The sequence below is a fragment of the Protomyctophum parallelum genome (genome assembly GCF_964188405.1).
Source record: "Protomyctophum parallelum genome assembly, chromosome: 7".
NCBI classification, from domain to species: Eukaryota; Metazoa; Chordata; class Actinopteri; order Myctophiformes; family Myctophidae; genus Protomyctophum; species Protomyctophum parallelum.
This window is the reverse complement of record NC_139705.1, coordinates 13290782-13312676: the sequence shown is the minus strand read 5'-3', so window position 1 is coordinate 13312676 and position 21895 is coordinate 13290782. Positions and strand designations below refer to the sequence as shown.

The following is a 21895-nucleotide window of genomic DNA, read 5'->3' as shown; positions in this document are numbered from 1 at the left end:
TGAAAACCTGACCAGAGAATGGATCATTACAGGCCCTGTGCAGATCGAGTCTCCGGAGAACAGCAATGATCCATTGTAATACATGGAGATGAATGGGCTGTTTGGGTAAATAAAAGCAATTCCGTACATTAGAGGTCGACACAAATAGGCTCTGGTTGCATCTGTAGTAATAGCTTTGATAGGAGGAAAATGGCATGAAAGAAAACTTTCTGTTTAAATGAAGGACAGCAGTCAAACAGTGTATTTTAAGTTGGACATTGCCAAGACATTGCGAAATCATATTTGTTAGCCTTTTAACATCGTTTCACAGGATTTATTTATATTTTTGTAGTATTTGTTGGCTTGTTGCACTAAAGTATTTCAAGGCTAAAGCATTTATTTCAGCCACATTGTTTTACTTCCACGTATTCAGGCTTCCTTTCTGTCTAATTCTAAATACCACGTTTGATGAAAACTAAATAGAAACTAAATAAAAACTATGCTATGATGACTAAAACTAAGACTAAATATATTGACAATTTCGTCAACAAATAAAAACTAGACTAAAATGTTAGGAAGGGACCAGTGGACAAGACATCCAGAGTGTAAAGCGCATCGCAACGTGTTGCTATTTTCAGCATCAAGGCCCGCCAAAATATGTTTTAGTCGACTAAATCAACTGTAGATTTAGTTGACTAAAATCTTATGATATTTAGTCGACAACATTCCAGGTGACTAACATGTGACTAAAACTAAATGAAAACTAAAACTGATGAAGAAACGTTTAAGATTTGATTATTTCCCATGTATTCCTTTTAGGATAGTATAATTTGCAATCTGCAATCTAAACACAGGTTTAGCCAGTCAGTGTTTTCCCTTTCATTACGTGATGAAAGCTAAATCGCAAGCAGCTCCCAGCTAAAATCTAAGGTACTTCTCTTCTTTTGTTTCAGAATTGATCTGACAGATGAGTGCTTGGTGCACTGTAATTCTTTAAGTTCCAGTTCCAATAGCACTGTCCCAAATGATCACTGTCACACTGAGATCTATTATGACAATGGGATCTGAGACTCAAAATAAAATGGCCTGCAATCTACAAAGTAGAGATGAACATGAATTCTTGAATTGATCTTTTTTTGCATCTCTCTGAAGACAGACATACATTGAGTGTGAGATATCACATAATAATAATAATCACCCAATAATTCAATCCATTTGATTGTACACCGCAAAAATGGTTGAGAAATACATTTTCAGTCACAAAAAAAACAGCTTTAGCTCTTAAAAGTGCAACATCAAACATCAAGGAAATGTCCTGAAAGTTTATAAAGAGAGAGATGCTTAATTCTCTAAATTTGAAAGAATGCAAACGTTATTTTCCCTATTATGGGTATTATTCATGACAGAAGACAACGACAATAGAGATCTGCCAATATATTAAAAAATATATATGTCTCATCTCCCATGCAAGAACAAAAGACAATGGTGCAATTGTAAGAGAAACATGTCACGAGTGGGAGGAAGACAGCGATGTGCTATGTATATCTGACTCACATGATTACGTGAGGTGACTCTCAAAGGCTTCGTGATGACACATTTTTTAGGAGCAGAAGCAAAATAGACATTTATAGCTCTGGTGTAACACACTTTGACGCAAGAGGAAAGTTTTGATCTGCCCTATCTGATGCTATCATATGATTGATCATCTCCTGGTTCTCCTGGCTTTGTAGGCCTAGTCGTAGTACCATACAAATCGCTGAGCTCAATACCAAGCTGTGTTTCTGTGTCTGCGTCTGCCTCTGTCTAGCTCTCTCACACATGCACACCACTCTCTATTTCTTGCCAATGTTCTTCTTACTTTTGTTACTGTTTTCCTGCACATGGCAATGTTTTCTGATTTTGAAGTTCCACCCATGACTTGGGCTATTATTTGGGTTTGGGGAAAGAGAAGATAGGCTGAGTATCTGAAATGATACTGGAGACACAAAGCAGAGACATAGTGATTAAATGTAATTTTCCTGGAGAAAAGGTATTGGTATTACTTTCTTATTTCTGGTCACAGTGCTTTTCACTTACATGGTTTTGTATCATAGGACTATTGTCCACTCTAACCGCTCTTACTGTACTTTTGCTTCCATTATTTGCTCGTAATGTTGGTGATTGAAGAATTATTCAGTTACGTATTCTGGGAAAGAGCATTATAACCTTATTTATAATAGTAATAGAATACAATTATTTCATGCTGTTAACAAAAAAAAGACTCATTTGCAGTTTTATTAACTCAAATAAGCCATCATAAATAAAAAAATATATCAACATATTTGAGGGGCGCTAGCCCCTCCTATACACAGGTTTAATGTTTGTCTTTAGTGTTTGTTTTGTAAACGCATTGACAATGAAGGGAAAAAGAATTACGTCATGTGTCATTTACGTCATATTGTTTATTGTTAATGGCGTTTAATGTTTGTGTTTGCACCGTTTGTGCATCATCATTACATCACCTAATCAACATGAGTTAGACTTTAATATATTAGGGCCCCACTCTTCACACGGGTGTGATATTTTATACTGTAGGTTGCATGATACTTTATAAATAGAACACATTTCCCAAACAAAAGAGAGGTCCAATCCAGCCCGAAGGATTTGGGGGGAAAAGACACACGCACGCACGCACGCACACACACACACACACACACACACACACACACCCTACCTCTCCACTCTCTCTCCATGACACTACCATACCGGGAAAACTGCCGTACATCAAAAACAATTGAGGCGGCAAGTGAACACCTGCTGTGTCTTAATAAGCACCTACTGTAGTGCGAGAGCCCCATTTTCATCATCTCACCCTTGCACGCAAGCAATGCACTTAAAACTGCATTGGGACCTTGCAGGGGATAATTACAACAAAAAAAACAAAATTAAGTCATATTATTGCCTTATCTGTTACTGACATGACTGATTTTGATTCATCTTTGATTGTCATTGAGGAGTTTGCAGAGCTGGTGCCGTGGCGTTATGCTTGAAAATAGATAATGCCAGTGTTGTAATCACAATGGTTAATTGTATTAGAGCCAAGGCACTGGACCATTGGCAATCCAAGGCCAACCGAGGCCTACTCCATCACATTGGAGTACTGGAGAAAACCTTTCTTTCAATTAGGCCACGTGCGGAAATTGGACAATTCATGAATGAGAAAGGGAAGCCAGGGGCAGAGTTTGATGACTTAAATGCTTAAGTGCTTAACGTACTTATATTACGTGCTTAATGTTGGCATGCAAGGCCAGAAGAAAGTTATTATAGACGGTGCTTGAATTGGACCGCTGCTTACTGTATAATTGTGTAAGGACACTTGCTGTTGAATCTCAGTAGGCATGCTGGGAAGCTGCACATCGTGCACATTTACTTTTCAAGACTGGCCACCTTTTGCTGCGGTTACCTTGACTGAGGAAATCCCGCACAATTATGGATTTGTTTTGGACCAAAACAGTTTCAAAGTTACAGTGAATACTGATTAACTGCTACATACAGTATGAGGCAAAAAAAGCATCACTACAGAAGAAGTGGGGGGCCTTTTGCAAGCGTTATTCCTTTCTGCACCCTCATTCTGACAGGTGATTGTGTTTGACCGCTGACTGTTTATCTAAGCTCATCTCGCTCAAGAATCGCCTAAGGGTGGCGCCATTTCCATGGTGCCAACACAGAATAAATCCATATACTCACGAAACAATATTGATTGGTCGTGCAAACTGTCTGTCACGGCTGCAGCTGCGGGCCCCGCCCGGAGCCTTTAAAGCAGCGCACCAGCCGGAAAGACGTCATTCCTGCCTTTTTCTGCGCTGATACAGATGTATTTCTAAGACTACCACTGCTATAACTCCGTTGAGAATATTTATTCGACTTGGACGAGTGCCCTCACTTGTACCCTGGAATTCGCGGTGGAAACCCGGTGGTCTTACACTCACGAACACAGAAAAAGAAACAAGGTATGTTTCTAGGGCTTTTTCTAGCAGTGCCGAGAGGCCTCTTGAACATAGCTCTATTAGCGTTGACAAACGCTAGCTTAGCTTTAGCTACTATGCTAGCTTAGCTCTGGCTTAGCCTAACCAGCGTCGGAAGACCTCACGTTAGCCGCGAAGCCTTGCCTGGCCCTTGGACAAGAGCCAGCCGACAATGGACGAGACAGCCGCTCGTCGGAAAGAAGCGATCTGCGGGAGTCAACCTGCGCTGCTCTGCTACGGTGAGTTGTTAAGCCTCCGTTTTGCAACCCCAGCTTGTTAGCTCTGTTTTCCCTGGTTTTCTCTGCTGCTAAAGCCTTCGGAAACTGTTAGGGACCCTACTAGCTGCCACGCAGTTTTACAGACTCCCTCAGCCCACGCTGAACCACGCTCTTTCTCACTACGTTGTGTCGCAAGACCCCGTCGGCTCGGAAGCCCCCGCTCCACGCGATCACAGGCTTCCATACGGCCTCACGGCCCACGGCTAGATTGGTAGCGCACGTTGCTCCGTGTCGGAAGACCCTAGCTACTAGCTAGCTGCTTTTAGCAGCCCTTCTAGCTACCTCTAGCCTCCTCTAGCGGCTACTCCTGTTGCTACTCCTGTTGCCTCTAGCTACTGTTTGATCTCGGAAGCTAAGCAGGGTCCGGCCTGGTTAGTACCTGGATGGGAGACCGCCTGGGAATACCAGCTGCTGCAAGCTATGGTTTGTTTGTGGTCCTGTAGCTATTTTTAAAATATATTGGATATATATTTAACATGTATTAAATATGTTTATTATATATATATATATATATTATATATGTATATATATATTTCTAGCTGCGTCTACACTGCGCTTGACCTACAAGACTCTTCCTTGTGTCGGAAGACCCTGGTTAGTTTTCTATCCTTTATTACACCTCAGTGGACAGTTGGAAAACTAAACTAGGCAACATGGCTACTGGCGGTGACGCTACACAGCACAACCAGACCAGACCCTATGTTTCAGTCGCAACTGCAACAGAACCCTGGCAACAGACAACCCGCATAAGCAGCAAGCTGCAACGCTGTTTCGCTTGCTACCGGTGTTTCTAGCTAATCCTCGGCCGCTAGGCGTTGATTTTAGCGTCACCAACAACAAGCAACCACCGTAGCCGGGTTACGACGCTAGCTTGCTATCCAGCCGCAGCTTCACTAGCCTTCCTAGGTTAGCTAGCTCCCGCTAACGCAGCTATAGCCTTTTAGCTCCGCTAGACACTAGCTAGTTTCCAGCCGTCAGGCGTTAACTACAGCTTCTCTAGCTTCTTTTTGGCACGGTTGTTTTTGCTATCGAAGGCCACGGGCCTGCTCTATGCAACCCGCACTACCCAACGAACCGCCGCATCGCTCTGTGTCGTCAGACCTAAACAGCACCAGCCCGACGGCCGCGCTACGCGAGCCCCAGGCTTTGCGGCCTTCCCGTAGTCCGGCGCCTTTTCTTTCACACAACTAAACAGCTTCTCTGGCCACCACAGTTTCACAACGTCGTCCTCTCTGTTTAGACAGCTGATTTTCAGTGGAGCACCACGAGTCCTACTCTTCTACTCCACCACCACTTTTCTTCTTTTATAATTTTTATATTATAACTTAAAAGAGAAGTGCTTCTACAATGTCTTGAACTGCTGATTCCTTCTTTAAGCTACAACTGTGCTTACAGTGTGCTTACAACTGTGCCTACAAGACTCTTCCCTGTGTCGGAAGACCCTGGTTAGTTTTCTAGCCTTATTACACCTCAGTGGACAGTTGGAAAACTACACTAGGCAACATGGCTACTGGCGGTGACGCTACACAGCACAACCAGACCCAGGTGGACCTTCAGCAGGGGTGACAACAGCCCTCCCGGGTTCCCGAGGAGGAACGCCACCGGGAATTTCTCATGCAACTGCAGCAACCTGCTGTCCCCTGAGGACAGTCACTCACTCTCGCTGCATGGTTTGCCTGGGTCTAGAGCATGCTCGCCAGGCTCTCGAGACCCCTGCTGCTTCTGCTTCGCAGACGGGGAGAAAAGCTGACGCATCTCACGCGTCAAGAGTCACCAAGACAGGTCCCTGGTCGACACCTCCGAGCCCGGCTGTCCCGACCAGCCCCAAACATTGAGGCCTAGGCCCACCACCTCGTCCTCTCTTTCCAGACCCCTCAACCTTGACGCGTCTCAGAGACACCATGACGAGTCCTTCCTGGGCTCCTCCCCTGCCAGGAAGGCCTCCACCGACAACTACCGCTACTACTACTTCACGCAGCGGCCAAAGGCACGAGTCTCACTCGACGTGGTTCCCCAGCGACCCTCGACTACCGACTGCTTCCATCAACATTACAGGTATGTACATTGTGAAGCTAGGGTTGTTTAGCTGTTTAGCTAACTTTTTCGAGGTCGGGAGTAGCAACCTCGTTGGATGGCCGATGCCACCCTAGCATGCTTAGCATTCTAGATAGGCTGCTTTTCAAGGTGGACGACGGACAGCGAGCTCCTCCAAGAGCTCCCTCCGCACGCCAACCCCAACACACCAGCGGTGGTAGGGGTGGCCGCTCTGGCTCCAAGCCCCGCCAGGAGAGGGCAGGAGGCCAGCTGGCACCGTCCGGTGCCTCGGCCGACACCCCCAACCGTGACAGACGCCCGGCTGGGCGTGGCCATGGCCGCCCGCCCCATGGCCCCAGACGAGGCCAGGGCAGAGGCTGTGGGGAGCCACAGAGCAGACGTCTCCCCTCCCCCCCCGAGCCTGGATTTGAGTGTTCTTCTCACACTCAGGCCGCCCAGGAAGAGGCGGGGGCTCACGATGCGGAGCGTCACCACGGGTGCGGCCGATCATCGACATGTTGTTGTTTCCAGTGTTGTACCTGTTTTATTTCCTGTAATGAAGGCCTTCACGCCATTAAAACTAAAACAACGACATCAACATCGGGGGGACATGAACCCACTGCCAGGAGTAGCCCCCGGGCTCTCCGACACAGTGGGGCGGGACCTTGGCCTTGTGGCGGGCCTAAACGCCACTGGCAGGATGGGTCATGCCGAAATTTTCTCTGGTCCACCAGGGGGCGCCAGCCCTCCCCTGGCGATGGAGAACCCCCTTGCGCATCGCCTGACACAGTGGGAACTGGGTTCTCCGCACCATAGCGAGAGGTTACAGGCTCCAGTTCGCTATGAGACCCCCTGCATTCGGAGAAGTCCTCTACTCCGATGCACGCGGCGAGGCGGGTCAGGTTCTCCAGCAGGAGATCAACTCTCTGCTGGAGAAGAAGGCTGTCAGAGAGGTACCCCTGAGCCAGAGTCGCAGCGGGTCTCACTCACGCTACTTCCTGGTCAAGAAGAAGGGGGGGGGGCTGCGTCCAATCATGGACCTACGAGCTCTCAATCGGTACCTCAAGTCCTTCCGCTTCAAGATGCTGACAGCCAAGTCTCTTGTGCGCTCTATACGCCTGAACGACTGGTTCACATCTATAGACCTGAAAGACGCCTACTTTCACATCCCTATCTACCCACCTCACAGGAAGTTCCTGAGGTTCGGTTTCAAGGGGAAGGTGTACGAGTACACGGTTCTCCCCTTCGGGATGTCCCTGAGCCCCAGGGTGTTCGTCAAATGCACCGAGACGGCTCTGGCCCCTCTGCGGCGACGAGGTCTACGTGTAGCAAGCTACATCGACGACTGGCTTCTGAGCGCGGGCTCGCCACAGGAGGCACTGTGGAACACCACTCGGGTGGTGTCCCATATGTCCTCCCTAGGGTTCACCATAAATCACGAGAAGAGTGTTATGGTGCCCGGCTGCCCGCCCAGTCGATCAACTTCATAGGCATAGCACTGGATTCAGTCTCCTTCACGGCTCGGTTGAGCCCGGAGAGGATCGACGCCTTCCTGAAGTGCGTGGCCCTGTTCCAGAGAGGACACAGACTGCCACTCAGGATCTGCCTACGTATGGCGGGACTGATGGCATCGGCCATCTCTCTGGTGCGGTTGGGCAGACTCCACATGAGACCATTTCAGCGCTGGTTGAGGTCTCTACGGGTGCCCACCAGATTCCTCTCGCGGCGAGTGACAATTCCCGGGGGAATGCACGCTCGCCCTGAGATGGTGGTCGGACAGACGGATCCTGACGGAGGGAGTCCCCCTTGGTCTACCGTTGGCCAGGAAGGTCGTCACTACGGACGCGAGCCTGAGTGGGTGGGGGGCCACCCACGAAGGCAGGTCGGCCAGAGGGATATGGGATGGAACCTTGAGGTCCGCCCACATCAATTATCTGGAACTCCTAGCGGTCTTCCTCGCGCTGCAAGCGTTCGAGCCGCTCATACGGGGTTGTCATGTCCTCGTCCGTACCGACAACACGACAACGATATGCTACATCAACAGGCAGGGTGGACTGAGGTCCTTACGCCTGCACACGTTGGCATACAGGCTTTTGACTTGGTGCGACAGACGTCTTCTGTCACTGACAGCCTGCCACGTCCCGGGACTACTGAACGCGGGTGCAGACCTGTTATCCAGAGGTCCCCTCCGTTACGGCAACTGGTCCCTACACCCGGGTGTAGTGGAACAGATCTGGGACAGGTTCGGGACACCGGTGGCAGACCTGTTCGCTACAGACGAGAACAAGAAGTGTCCACTCTTTTTCTCCCTGACAGGCTCACCAACATTGGGACTGGACGCGATGGCACATCGGTGGCCTCGGGGCCTACTCTATGCCTTCCCTCCACTAGAGCTGATTCCCTTCACCTTAGCCAGGGTGAGGGTTCAGGGCTCGAACGTGCTACTAGTGGCTCCAGCCCGAGGATCCTGGAGACAGGACATATTTCCCCTCCTCTACGACCAGCCTTGGCAGCTCCCTCTGTGGAGGGAACTGCTTACCCAGGCGGGTCACGAGATATTCCATCCGCGCCCACAGGACTTAGACCTCTGGGTGTGGCCGGTGAGGGGTCGACTCTAATAGCCACAGGCTTGCCCCCTAGAGTCATTGAGACGATCTTGGGAGCCAGGGCCCCTTCGACTAGACAGCGGTACAACACGGCTTGGAACGTGTTTATGCGCTGGTGTGCGGCGAGGCCGGAACGGGCCGTTCCTTTTCAGGCCTCGGGTGGTTCTTATCCTAACCTTCTTGCAAGAATTGTTGGATAGACACTTGGGGAACTCCTCAGTGAAACTCAACCTGGCGGCCATATCGGCCTACCATGTGTGTATGGATAACAGACCAATAAGTGAGAACTTATTGATTCGACAGTTCATGAGGGGTGTCAAGCGTGCTCGGCCGGTATCTATATCCTTAGTTCCCTCCTGGGATCTGACCTTGGTGCTGCACGCTCTGTCGAGAGCCCCCTTCGAACCACTGAACACAGTGGGTTTGAAGTTTCTCTCACTTAAGACTGCCCTGCTGGTCGCCTTGACTACAGCGAAGCGGTCTAGTGACATGCATGCGCTCTCGGTGAGTCCAAGCTGCATGAGATTTAGTGGGAACGATACCAGGGTTTCGCTCAGGCCGAACCTGTCGTTCCTGCCCAAGAACTTTCCTTCCGGATGTACTCCGGTAGACTTGGCAGCTTTCCACCCGCCTCCTTTCGCATCGGCGGAAGATGAGAGGCACAGTCTGAACAGTCTCTGTCCGGTCAGGGCACTGAAACTGTATGTAGACAGGACTGCTGCCTTTAGGAAGGGCAATCAGTTGTTTGTCGCATGGGACCCTCAGAGAAGAGGGAATCCCATAACCAAGGTGAGATTTTCACAATGGGTTGTGGAAGCCATACAGTTGACCTATGCCGAAAGTGGTACACAACCCCTGGAGGGTTTGCGGGCTCACTCTACTTGAGGCATGTCTGCATCCTGGGCTCTTGCGAAGGAAGCCTCACTTCAGGATGTGTGTACGGCGGCGAGTTGGTCGTCCCCTTCGACTTTCGCCACGTACTATAACTTGGACGTGGCATCTTTTGGAATTGCTCACGCCGTTCTGGGAGCTGCCGCTAGGTGATGGGACAGTTGGGAACAACGGTCACACATGCGCACTTCAGGAGATAGATCCTAGGGCATATAAGATGGGGAACCATCAGCCCGCGTCTGAGTGCTTAGACAGTTTTCACTGGCTGGCTCCTTAGATAGGTTCTTGTCTACTGGGCCTGTGGTCCAGATAGCCTCCTTGCCTTCCTTCTCCCCACGGGCAGGGAACTGCTGGGGGAGGGATCCCGGGGCGGGCCTCCTTTTCAACTAGTGGTAGTGATACGGGGGGTTTATGTACACCCTTAGGCGATTCTTGAGCGAGATGAGCTTAGATAAACTCTGGGTTACTTTAGTAACCTCAGTTTATCAAGCGAATCGAGCGAGAGAATCGCCCTTAGCCCCTTACTACCCTTCTTGCTTAGAAAGAGCACAGAAAAAGGACTGTTTGATAGGAATGACGTCTTTCCCGCTGGTGCGCTGCTTTAAAGGCAGCTGCAGCCGTGACAGACAGTTTGCACGACCAATCAATATTGTTTCGTGAGTATATGGATTTATTCTGTGTTGGCACCATGGAAATGGCGCCACCCTTAGGCGATTCTCTCGCTCGATTCGCTTGATAAACTGAGGTTACTAAAGTAACCCAGAGGTAGTCACTGTGATAGAGTTGTTCCTTGTTTTTCCTTGTGTTCAACTTCTTCCTTATGCTTTTGCAATATGCCTAATCCTAACCTTAACCTCACCATGCCTACACCTAGGTGTGTGTGTGTGTGTGTGTGTGTGTGTTATGGACGTTAACTCCAGTGAGTGTGCGTCCGTCCATGTGACGTGTGTGCGTCTGTCAGAGAGAGAGTGAGAGGGAGAAGGAAACTACACAAAGGTGTAATATGAACCACAAAATGTTTTCAGGAAATGTTGTAAGTTACAACATATAATATGATGTGTACTAGTCTTGTAGTCAGGATTCTTGTCTGACTGGCTGGCTGGCAAACATGCTGCATATTGTCCGTTTGAGAGAAGTGATGCAAGATGCCCATGGGGGAGTGGCACATGTAATCCATCCTAGGAGAAGCCAATCAATACTGACTCATTTCTGTGCCCATATATTCCAGTGCTGGGTAGCACAACTAGAGTTGCTCTCCAGGGAGGGTGGCTTGCTCTTTGTCAAGTGCCCTTGCTTCAGCCAGGGAAGCAATCCTACCACCAGCCAACTAAAAATGATACACACCACCCAGGTCTGTTCCAGAACCGAGCAGTCAGCAGTGCATCCAGAAATAGGAAGGAATCTGGACAGAACTTGGGGGCACGATGGGCTCACTGCTGCCATGACATTCCTTCCATATTGTGACACTGCTGCCATTTATTTTTAACTGGCTGGAGTATGTGTTGGCATTTGGACATTGCACTGGGATGGATGATACCAAACTAAACTGCCAACGCTAAGCATGAGGACCATTATTCCAGCTACTTTTCTTTTTCTGCATGAGGTGAGATGTCTCCTAGTAAACTCATGTAGTGCAGCACTATGAATATGAATACCCTTTACATTACATTTTATAAGGTTATAAAGGTTACTTATTATTATAAGGTCAATGTGCAATCAAAATATAACTCTCCCAATGTTCCCTTCCTCTCATTAATAGACATGAACAGGCAATTTAAAATTTAGCCCACACAGGTTAGTCACTGTTTATTGGCACCTATACATTTGATGCATTACATCGTATTTTCCTGGCTTACTGTAAATCGCTCTAGATTAAGAGCGTCTGCTAAATGCCTAAATTGTCTATTCCAGTTTACAACGTCTGATCACTCAATATAGCAAACTAATCACCCCCTACTTTCCAGGCATCCAAGCAAAAAATAACAATTTGACGTGAATCCATTTCATATGTGCATTCACTTAAACTCGTTCCCTTTCCACAGTAGATTTAAAAATCAACATTCAGCACTGCTGCATGGATGAGTGAAAAAGCCATCTCCAGACGTACCCCCTGTGCAGGAAGTTAATGGCAGCGGACACTAACTTCCATCGATAATGTCATGCATGCAGAGGGATGATGTGAAAGCAAACAATACACCTTCAGAGAGGGGCTCCATTACTCAGCTTGGCAGGGCCCCAGGCTCTCCAGTCTGCATGCCAAAGCCTCTCTTTGTACCCCGATTGGAAATCAGACTGACAGGCCCGGGCGTCCCAATGTAAAATGACTCACTCCACTGACCTTAACAAACAAAAACAAGTGGCTGTATAGGAGTTCTGCGGAGGACTGGGGACGGGGGCTAGCTGAGGTTGTGTCTTGTTTGTTGAAGCTAAATACGGAGCAGGCGAAGAATGAAAAGGCATGATTGCGTGCTGTGTCGACGTTTCAATTTGGTAGAGCACTAGCTGTTCCCACTCTTCATCAGCGTGTTATTTCTGATTATTTATGTATTGTACTTCTGTGTTCCTACATGCTTGACAAGAAGCAAATGAATAGAGAAGCTCATAAGAGACGCTCTTACCTCCAGAGTGGGGCGGTGGGCCACACAGTAGGACCACTCCTTGACCCTCACGGACCCTCACTGGACTCCTTCTCTGTGTCTTGAAGTTATCCAGGTCTGTTTACCGCAATACAAAAGCAATAAAGTAAAATCAGTCAATTCACGCTCCACTGAGTCATAAGCATGCCGGTCATGTTGTCTACTTGTCTAACAGCAGAGCTAAAATTATTTATGAAAAGTTCATATTGTCTCCGTCTTACTTGGTCAATTCACATCAGAGGGGAAGAATAGAATCACGTAGTGAGTTCAAGAAATGGACGTGATGCATGCATATATATGAATGTAGTGATGCTGTAAAATCCTGAGCACCTCTGGCTGCGAGCAGAAAGTAATTCCTGAAGTATAAGTCACACATGAGTGAATTTAATTGGAGCTATGTATTGTTATCACTTTTCTGTGTTTCATCCATTGCACACGGCCCGGCAACAATTAAATGACTCTGAGATTGAAACATCATTTGTATGGAGGCCGATTACTCGTTGACAACCTGCTGGGAGAAAGAAAATACAACAAGGCAACATTCCTTGAATACTATGCCCCCCACCTGCTGTGTCTCTCAGAGCTGTCTGAGAGGCTGCGGCTGAATATGCGGCTGTCAGACAATAGCATAATCAACCGAATTCGACTATTGGGAGGAGGGAGAAGGTGCTTCAAAACTGACATCCTCTGCGTACAAATTGGGTGAGATGTGTGTGTCGGCTTGATAAATACGTCTTACTTGCTGCCTTTGCTGGGATAATGTAAGATTGTGTCCGGCAGGACCATACATAATTACACACAATGTAATTGAAAGCTTTTTTGTTCCCAAATGATTCTTTGGAGAGCCCCCGTGTGTTTTCACATATCATTTCGTTGCTGTCAAGCTGAAACCTTTTATGCCCAAAACGGTTGGTTACTTTTCAGGAAATGGGGGGAGGGGAAATAACCTGTGTTCCAGCAGATCCAATTGAGTTATTAGTCATAAGCTCTTGTTAATACTTTTCATTGATTAAATATTTATACAGCTCACAGACAGACCACATTCTCCCTGGTGTCCCTACGAAGGCTTATTACTGCCATCTTGGTGAGAGAAAAAATAAAACGCTGGTGGAGGCGGGGCAATTTTCTGACATTAATCGCACACATTTCTGACTTTAAATTTCCGAGTTTAATGTGGAGAAATTTCTGAGATCTCCATATATGGAGCTGGCCTGTTCTGACATCACAATTATGTTCTGACATCTGCATAGGCTCCATATTTGGGCATGCCTGACAAAGAACTCCATATATTGGCATAAAAGGGACACAGACATAACTTGCATCGTTCCAACTAGGCCAGTGCCCAACCAGCACCACTCTAATAGGCTATATTAAAATTGGCTGACCTCTGACATCAGACATAGTAACCATAAACACGCTTGATACGCTCATATATACAGTAGACATGTCACTATGACTCAGACATAACCATATACAAGCCCCATACACCCATATATTGGGCATGTATGAAGACCTGATTGTCCAGGGCCACAGATTTGACCGCTATGCCCATATATGGTAATGTGCATATCCTGTTGTCCAGAACTGGTGATCCAACTGATCTTTTTTTAATTTTGTATTACCCATATGGGCATGCCAATTATAGGCCTGAACCTCTAGTTTACTCAATTGTGCATTACACTGTCATAAGGTGAAGTATGAAATAGGGCATTCATTTATGAAAGAAAGAAAAGAATCATACAATGATGAAATGAGAAGATAAAAAGGTTTTTGTCAGACAGCGACAACATTCATTAGCTAGATCATTAACATCTTCCCAGATCTGACTAACAGGTTTTGTGTGGACGCTGCCGGGGCCTCTGTTAAAACGTTGATTAATCCACAGGAAACTATCAGGTAATATCTTTCTCTGCAGGAGTGGGAACGGATACCCATACCATTTGGTTCCATTTGTACGCTCTCAGAGTTGAATGAACACTCAGGGTTTTATTGTGTACTGTTCCTCTGGAGAAATAGCCTCCATTAGAGAGAGAGAACCCTGTTGAGGGTGACAATTCTTTTTAATCCAATTTCAATAGACACTTGGGGCCCCAGATGAGCTTTTTCTAATACTTTACCAGAGGTTATGTAAGACATTATAATAGATCCTATGCTTATTGTTGTTGTTATTATATTTTCCTGGACTGTATCATGAAAGTGAATAATTATTCTATTCAGCAAAGATGCATTATAGATGTACCATTTTCACTGAAATAATGTATTTATTCCAGTCTTTGCATGGAATCCAGGAATCAAGGTATACTGCACATGGATAAATCCACATACAACATCTAGGACCCAAATACTGGAAATAAGAACACATCTTTGTCCTTTAATTCAAGGATGGTTATTTAATGCGCTCAATTTAATGTCTCAATTTAAAAGATGAGTGTTCAAGTTATTTGCTTCAGTGTTAAAACAGGGAAATTAGAGTGAATAAGGAAAGGTTTTCTGTTCGCCTAAGAGGTCAGATTTAGGCTTACTTCGCTTCCGAATTTGGCGTACACTTTATGAACACATTCATCATTCATCATACAGGCTTCAATGCAATTTCTGTAAGACACAGACGGGGCCACTCAATGCTTTTGAATTCATCCGTATTTCTCCTCCCAACATCATGATTACAGGCATAACCTATTGCAAAGAAACAGACATCTCCCATCAATTAGATTTGCACAAAACTTGGTGGACCCTTAATGTTTTATTTAGGAATGAGTGCGTATGTCTGCATGCATACGTGTGTGATGCCTATGTCTGGGCATATTTGTGTGCTCATGCGAGTGTGTTTGGAAGAAAAAGTTACTTTCCTCTGACTGAGCATCAGTTCTTCTCATTTCTGTTTGTCTAATATCTATGTGATTAGTTCTGCTTCAGGAGGCTGTTTAAATGGAAAATACAGGGAATATCTTATCTAGGGTCTTCTAGGCGATTAGTTTAACTCTATTTAAAATAATTGGCCTTGATTGTTCCAAGGCCTGGAAACTGTTTTTCCTAATAGAAATGCTTTCTGATGGTCTTAATTGTCAGCTTAAAGGGGAATGAAACCCTAAGGCTGATTTTGTTTATGTTTACGTCTATATAAGCGTCCTATCAAATCCAATGCTTATACCAAAGACGTCCAATGGTCTTTTCAGTGGCTTATGATAGGTTGTGCTCTTCGCCAATGTATGAATGGTTATAGGTTGCTAGGCGACGGATAAAACCTGAAATGAACTGGAAGTGAAAACTGTCTCCATGATCCACCTCAATGTAAATAGATTTACAATTTATCTCTGATTATTTTCCCAGATTGTGTTTCATGGTCAAAACAACTTTATTCAACGGCCCATAACTAAAGAACCGGTTACAAAATGTATTTTCCGGGTGAAAGAAAAGACAATCTTTCGTTACTATATATAGCGTTTGTTTCCTTCTGGTTCACGCCTCGGGACCCGTGGGCCTTCAAAATAAGGGTATTCACTGAAAGAAAGTGGAATTCCCGGAATAATTAATGAATTAATACCTGGCAGTTAATTAATGGTATTTGGCTACATTTAACATTTTCATGTTTCATGTCATTCTCTCTTGTAAACTATCAGCGCCTGTACGCTATAGGCTATAATCTTGAGTTAAAATTATTTGTGGTCTTTGAGGAAAGGTCAAACGATCATTTCAGCTTTGACTAAATGTTTGCAGCTGTGTGGTTGCATCATCATTATCCATGTCATTTTGATAGAATTATATGATAAAATAAGTGTATTTGGTACAATTATAACAAGCAAAGTCATACAGTACTAATGATTTATTTGGAATGCAGGTTCAATTAGGATTCCTGGTGTATATTTTTTTATTGTGGTTAATTCTCAAACATGAACAAGTGTGTGACTGGTAATGCATCGACCTCGCCCTGGGGCAACACGGTTTATTAGTGACTTTGCCATTTTGCTGGCAGTCTTCCACTTTGATATGCATAAATATAATTGGACGAACCCACAGTTTTGCATACAGGATCTCTCAAGTAAAACAAGGCAGGTTTCCCTTGCACTGCATTTGGTCTCCAGTGTGCAGGGGGTAATGGGAACATGAATAATAACCACAGTTCAGGCTTAGCGTACCAAAGGCCTTAACATGAACACAGTAGAAGATTTTAGACTTGCTCAACTCGCATTGGAGGCTGAATCTCCCCTGATCAATATTCCTTTAGTGTATGGTGGGGCGTAAGCGAGCTAGACGCACTAAAAGTCAGCAATGCCTGACAAGGCAAGCTGTTCTACTACCCCATGGATCCCCTTATCAAGCCTATCACGGTCCTGCACGTCCATGTGCCTCTCCATGGCAGGGTTCAGCCTATTCTGTGTGCTTTCAGATCCATGAAATTGGATGTGAATTTGCATTTTTGGGCTTGCTACCCCCAGTGTGTGACCCATTGCAATGAATGAGAGGAGATTATAGAGAAGGAAAATTGGAGCCATTCTGTTGCAGTGTTAGCAAGAGGAATATTTTGACGTGGTGGCACTGCCACTTGTCCCAGAATTAGCTAACCATGAGACAATACACTTTTTTTTTGTAATTTTCTATCACTTCGGGGCTCTTCTTTGAAGTTCCAAAATTGAGTGTTGTTTAGCATAATTAGATCTTGTTTAGTTAATGAGCGTTTTGGTCAGAATAATGAAAAAAATGGGTGCAAATTATATTTCACAGCCTTGACACTTCACAGGTAAAGCGAATCTTGTGACTTGGCTCCAATGTGGTTACATTTAACATTTTCGTGTTCTATCTCATTCTCTCTTGAAAACTACCAGATCAGTGCCTGTAAGCTGTATAATCTTACTTGAGCTAACATCATTTGAGGTTTTTGGAGACTCAATATTTGCAGCTGTGTGGTTGACAGGTTGTTCATGTCGTTTTGATAGAATTATGTGATAAAATAAGTTTATAACAGCCTGACCAGCCTGTGTACTCTATGATGTCTATGATGTATTACTAGTGTTGGGGGTAACTAATTACAAAAGTATAGTAAAGTATACTATATTACTTTAAAGGTAGAGTAAGTGATTTTTTAGTTTGTTTAGAGTACGAACAGCTACAATACCTTATTGCTTCTACAAATTCTGTCCAAACATCGTGCAAATCTGTACACATTATCTATAGTCATGTGATCAAGATGGATCTGTCCGGTTTTTGAGAGGTGCCTAACGGCTCTAATGACTGGCCGCGTGTGTATGTTTGTATGTCTATACACCGCTGGGTGACCTAAAGTGGCACTGTTGAGCAGCCTAAAGGCTCATACATAGTCTGGATTTACGGTGGTGGGGTGATCATCGAACTACAACATGACGTCACGAGCCGCGGTGAAGAGCAAACCACCGCCACCGCTCCAGCCCTTCTCTCTGTTTTTACTCACCAGCGCTCAACGTTATTTCAGCTCCGGTGGTCAGCTCACCACCGGAGCGGTGGTCACCTCACCACCGAAAATCCAGACTATGAATAGGACTTAAAGGGCCATTCACACTGAGCAGTATAAATATAACTGCAGCCAGCCAGCAGTGTTGTTGAGCAGCCTGAACCGCTCAGTTCACACGGGTGTGATTTTATTTTGGTACGCGAAGGACAGGTACTAACTCAAATGCACGCACACGTGCAGGGGCTTCTGTTATTTATAGTTAGATGTACTGTAAGTCAGTGGTGGTTAAACCATGCCGAAATATGGAGCCATAAAAGCCATTATGTCTTATTTGCATTTCTCTGTTTCTCTCATTCTCACCAGTCCTATATAGTATACTCTTCTCTTGTGTTGTTATCTCGTGTCTTGACTCCTCCGCTCTTCTCCCCTATTCCTATACATGAGAGGCATTGTGCATTAAGCGCGTAAGAGTGAGTGACACATGGCATTTGAGGCATGATAAACAACAAAGGGAGGCTAATGCTCACAGAGCGCTGTTGATGTTGTGCCTCCTGACAATTATGATTCTCGGTGTACAGTAAAAGTGCTGCGTTCAGAGAGCGTCTGCCAGTTTCCTTTTGCCAGATTGTGAAATCTAGGTTGGGTACTTAAGCATCGCAGAGCCAATGAGAAAGGCTAATTGGCTCTGCTTTCCCCCTTTCACCTGAGACAAAGCAAAGGCATTGCAATTGGGGTTTGATCAGATTTTTCAGATTCCATTCCAAGCTATAAACTTTAGGGCCCTGGGTAAGCAACCTGGCCTGGCAGAGACCTTCTCTCCTAGTAGGAACACGTACACTTCTCTAGTTTATTTACTAAGAAAAAAAAAAGAAAACATTGTGTTTATTTATATTATTCCAATAGAACAATCAACAGGAAGTTGGCTTTATTCTTTTTAATTGTTGTATAACAAAATGTATAAAAAAAGAAAGTTGAGCAACCATTAAAGATATCTTGCCAATATTTGGAGTTACGGTATAGCAAAGCTATATTACACAACCCAAACCTAGAGTGTCACTTTGCTTTACGCTCTATTTCACAAATAGCGAATTACAAAGTGATCTTGTAGATTAACTTTTTTTTTAATCATTTAATTTTTTTGAAGTTTCAGCTATAATGACATGCCCAAGATAGAGATGCCAGGTTGACAGTTCACCTGTGGCAAACGAGCCATGAGATAAAAAAAAAAAAAAAAAACTATAGGCTATATTTGCAAAGTAATTGCTCCAATAAGGCAGTTACGTTAGGACAGGAGTCTATAAGAAAAAAAGAAAATGCTAATTATGCTCAATTACAGCAGTGAACTGGAAAGGAGGAATCCTAAGCATCCTGTGTTACGTTCATAAATACAGTTATTTCACCCTTCATTGAACACCGTGCTCCCCTTGTGGCTCCAAACACAACGCAGCATTTGTGTTGGGACATGCACATTTTTCATAATATGCATAAAAATCTACCAATATAGCCTGTAATGCACTTCTTGCAGGTATATCCTGCAATGGGTAAGCCTTTAGATAAAAAATAATAAAAGAAATCCTTAGAGATTAGGCAACTCAATCTGGCCCTATAACGACTAGATTATTTTGTCCGGCGCGCGCAACGGGCAAGTGGGACCATTGAAACATTTGAGTCATCTGTATTGTCGACAGGGTGTCTTTAGAGGCTTATGGCCATGGTATCAGTTGTTCAACAACCAGGCTGCATTGTTTTGGATGAAGAAATGTGGGGAAATTGTGTATGCAGCATCACACTGTCATGAGCATCAGTTTTGAGTTTTTGACTGGGAAGTCAAAAACCTTATACATTATATTTTTGTTGACTGCGGTCCCCCATGGTTCTGTACTTGCCTACCTGCTTTCTTCCCTCTCCATACCAAAACTCTTCATTGAATGTAACAGATCTACAAGCTCAACGGGTCGCAAGTTCGCAACGTGTTGAGCGCTTGTAGATCTGCTATTGTCTGCGAATGTTTGCCTATTTTCACTATGACAGTATAGGGATGCTAGGGTTCTTGTCATTAATAAGCATCAGTATACCACCTTGGTCTTTGTTACACAGACTGAGAGAGACTGAGTATGGATGTTTTTTTCAAAGGAAGATGGAAATTGTCAGAATTGACATTGAACTGTGCTGTAGTCATTTTCTGCTATGCCAACATCCTTACGCATTGACTCGATAAGATCACATAATTTGAAATCTTGTGATCTCTTCTTCATTAATAGCCTGTACAGTATCTTGTCTTTGGCCGTTATTACAACCCTCGGAGGGTGCTAAACCTGAGAAGCCATATTGAGCAACAGTGGTCACACAGTCTGTTACAAATGACATGATACAGACTCTCATAACAGACAACCCCACTGTGAATTATTCCCCTGACCCAAGACCCGCTCAATCACGCAACACGCTTAATTAAGTTAAACCAAGAGCAATAAATAAGATGGATGACACATCGGCACCAATGCTTGTCCTCATCCGTTGACAAAAGCCGTAGGTCCTGGGTCAGGCCTGGGCAATAGATGAGACCAATCACAATGACGTACAGTTCAAGTCGGGCCGTGAAAATTGATAGCAAATGTGAATATGATCCAGTGCTTGCCGGCAGCTCCCGACAGAGATTTGTACCATGTGCCAAAGATTTACTGTCGCTTCTTGACACAGAAGCACCAAATAGTGGCCAGATGAATACCCCTGGCACTCACCCCGCCAAGGATCATCTCTGGGTCCGCCACGGCAGAGAAACAGACGTCAGAATTCAATCTGGAGGCGCCATCTGTTCACAGATATCAGCACTGTCATTCGAGATGGGCTGCCCATCAACAGTGGAGGCCTCAAGTTCACCTTGGCTTCAGAGGATGCCTTAGACTTGGGTCTTATAAAATGTGATGGATGAAGGCTGTAAAGCATCAGCTGCACAGCCTCTGTCAAGGCCCACCCCCATGCAATCACACAGTGTTCATCATAAGGAATGCAGCGAGATAGTGCTCCAGCATCACCGCACAGAGTAAACAACACTGGCAGCTTCGATATGGCTTAAAAGGATGAAATCCATGGTGTGACATATGCATGGCCTGTTAATTACTGTTTTCTCATTAAAGGATCGAACAGTATCGGCTAACTGTAACAGTTACTTAACGTTGCGTTGCCTCAATCTTTTTCGTTACAGAAGATCAGCCCTGTCAAAACAAACTACTTCCAAAGAATCCTTCTCGGTTAATTTACTTTCATTGAATCAAATTTTCTAGGGAAATTCCCCTTGGACATAAACTAAAGACCAATGCTGAAAGGAAAGCAAAAAGTTAAGGTAAGGAAAATAAAAATAGGACACATTTGCTTCCTTACATAATATACAAAACAAGGTTTACAAAATAATGTTTCATGAAGAAATGTCTTCTCAAGTGAGCTTCATATTAAATAACTGAACTTACGGGCAATGTGCAGACTGGCCTCTCTGCTGACAATGGTGCCAAAGGAATTGGACGCCAGGCACTGATAGATACCGGCATCTTCCTCTTTGTTCAGATGGCTGATGTGTAGGTTGCCCCCGGCGAGAGAATAGCGTGACCCTGGTTTGGGCACGATGAAAGAATCGTTCAGCTTCCACCTGTGAAAGCAAGAACACGACACAGCTGAACCAGTGTGTAGGAGGGGTTTCATAAGAAGTCAGCCAGTCTGAAAAGATGTTGCCTGCATAAGATGTTTCAAGGTAAAAAGGTTTTTGTTTGGGAAAAAACCTGCATATGAGCATGCATCGAGTTCATTTGACACTCTGGGTTTTGCTGAGTACTGCCAGACTGCATAGTCACAGGCTTTCATCAACATCAAACTCCAATAGAAATCCTTGTGTGCTTTGTACTAGCAAAACAGCAAATATAATTTAAGAGGGAGATAATCAACAAGGCATTGTTCACTTGCAATGATGTTTCATTCATTTCTTATTTCAAGTTGAGACAAAATAAGTGAATATTACTGTGCACGAATGTGTGCTTATGTGTTTATAAAATCTTTC

The 21895-nt window shown here is 45.0% G+C and overlaps 1 protein-coding gene across 2 annotated transcripts in view; it reads right to left on the bottom strand.

Annotated features, from left to right (window-relative positions):
- cntn3a.1 (contactin 3a, tandem duplicate 1) overlaps nt 1-21895 on the bottom strand; it is a 136415-nt gene that overhangs the window by 75813 nt on the left and 38707 nt on the right. For both annotated transcript variants that reach the window (XM_083769096.1, XM_083769097.1), the window contains exons 4-5: nt 21315-21490; nt 12411-12506 (exon numbers count right to left, since the gene is read on the bottom strand). In XM_083769096.1, coding sequence (XP_083625222.1) covers nt 12411-12506; nt 21315-21490 — 272 coding nt within the window. The remainder of the gene's footprint in view (nt 1-12410; nt 12507-21314; nt 21491-21895) is intronic.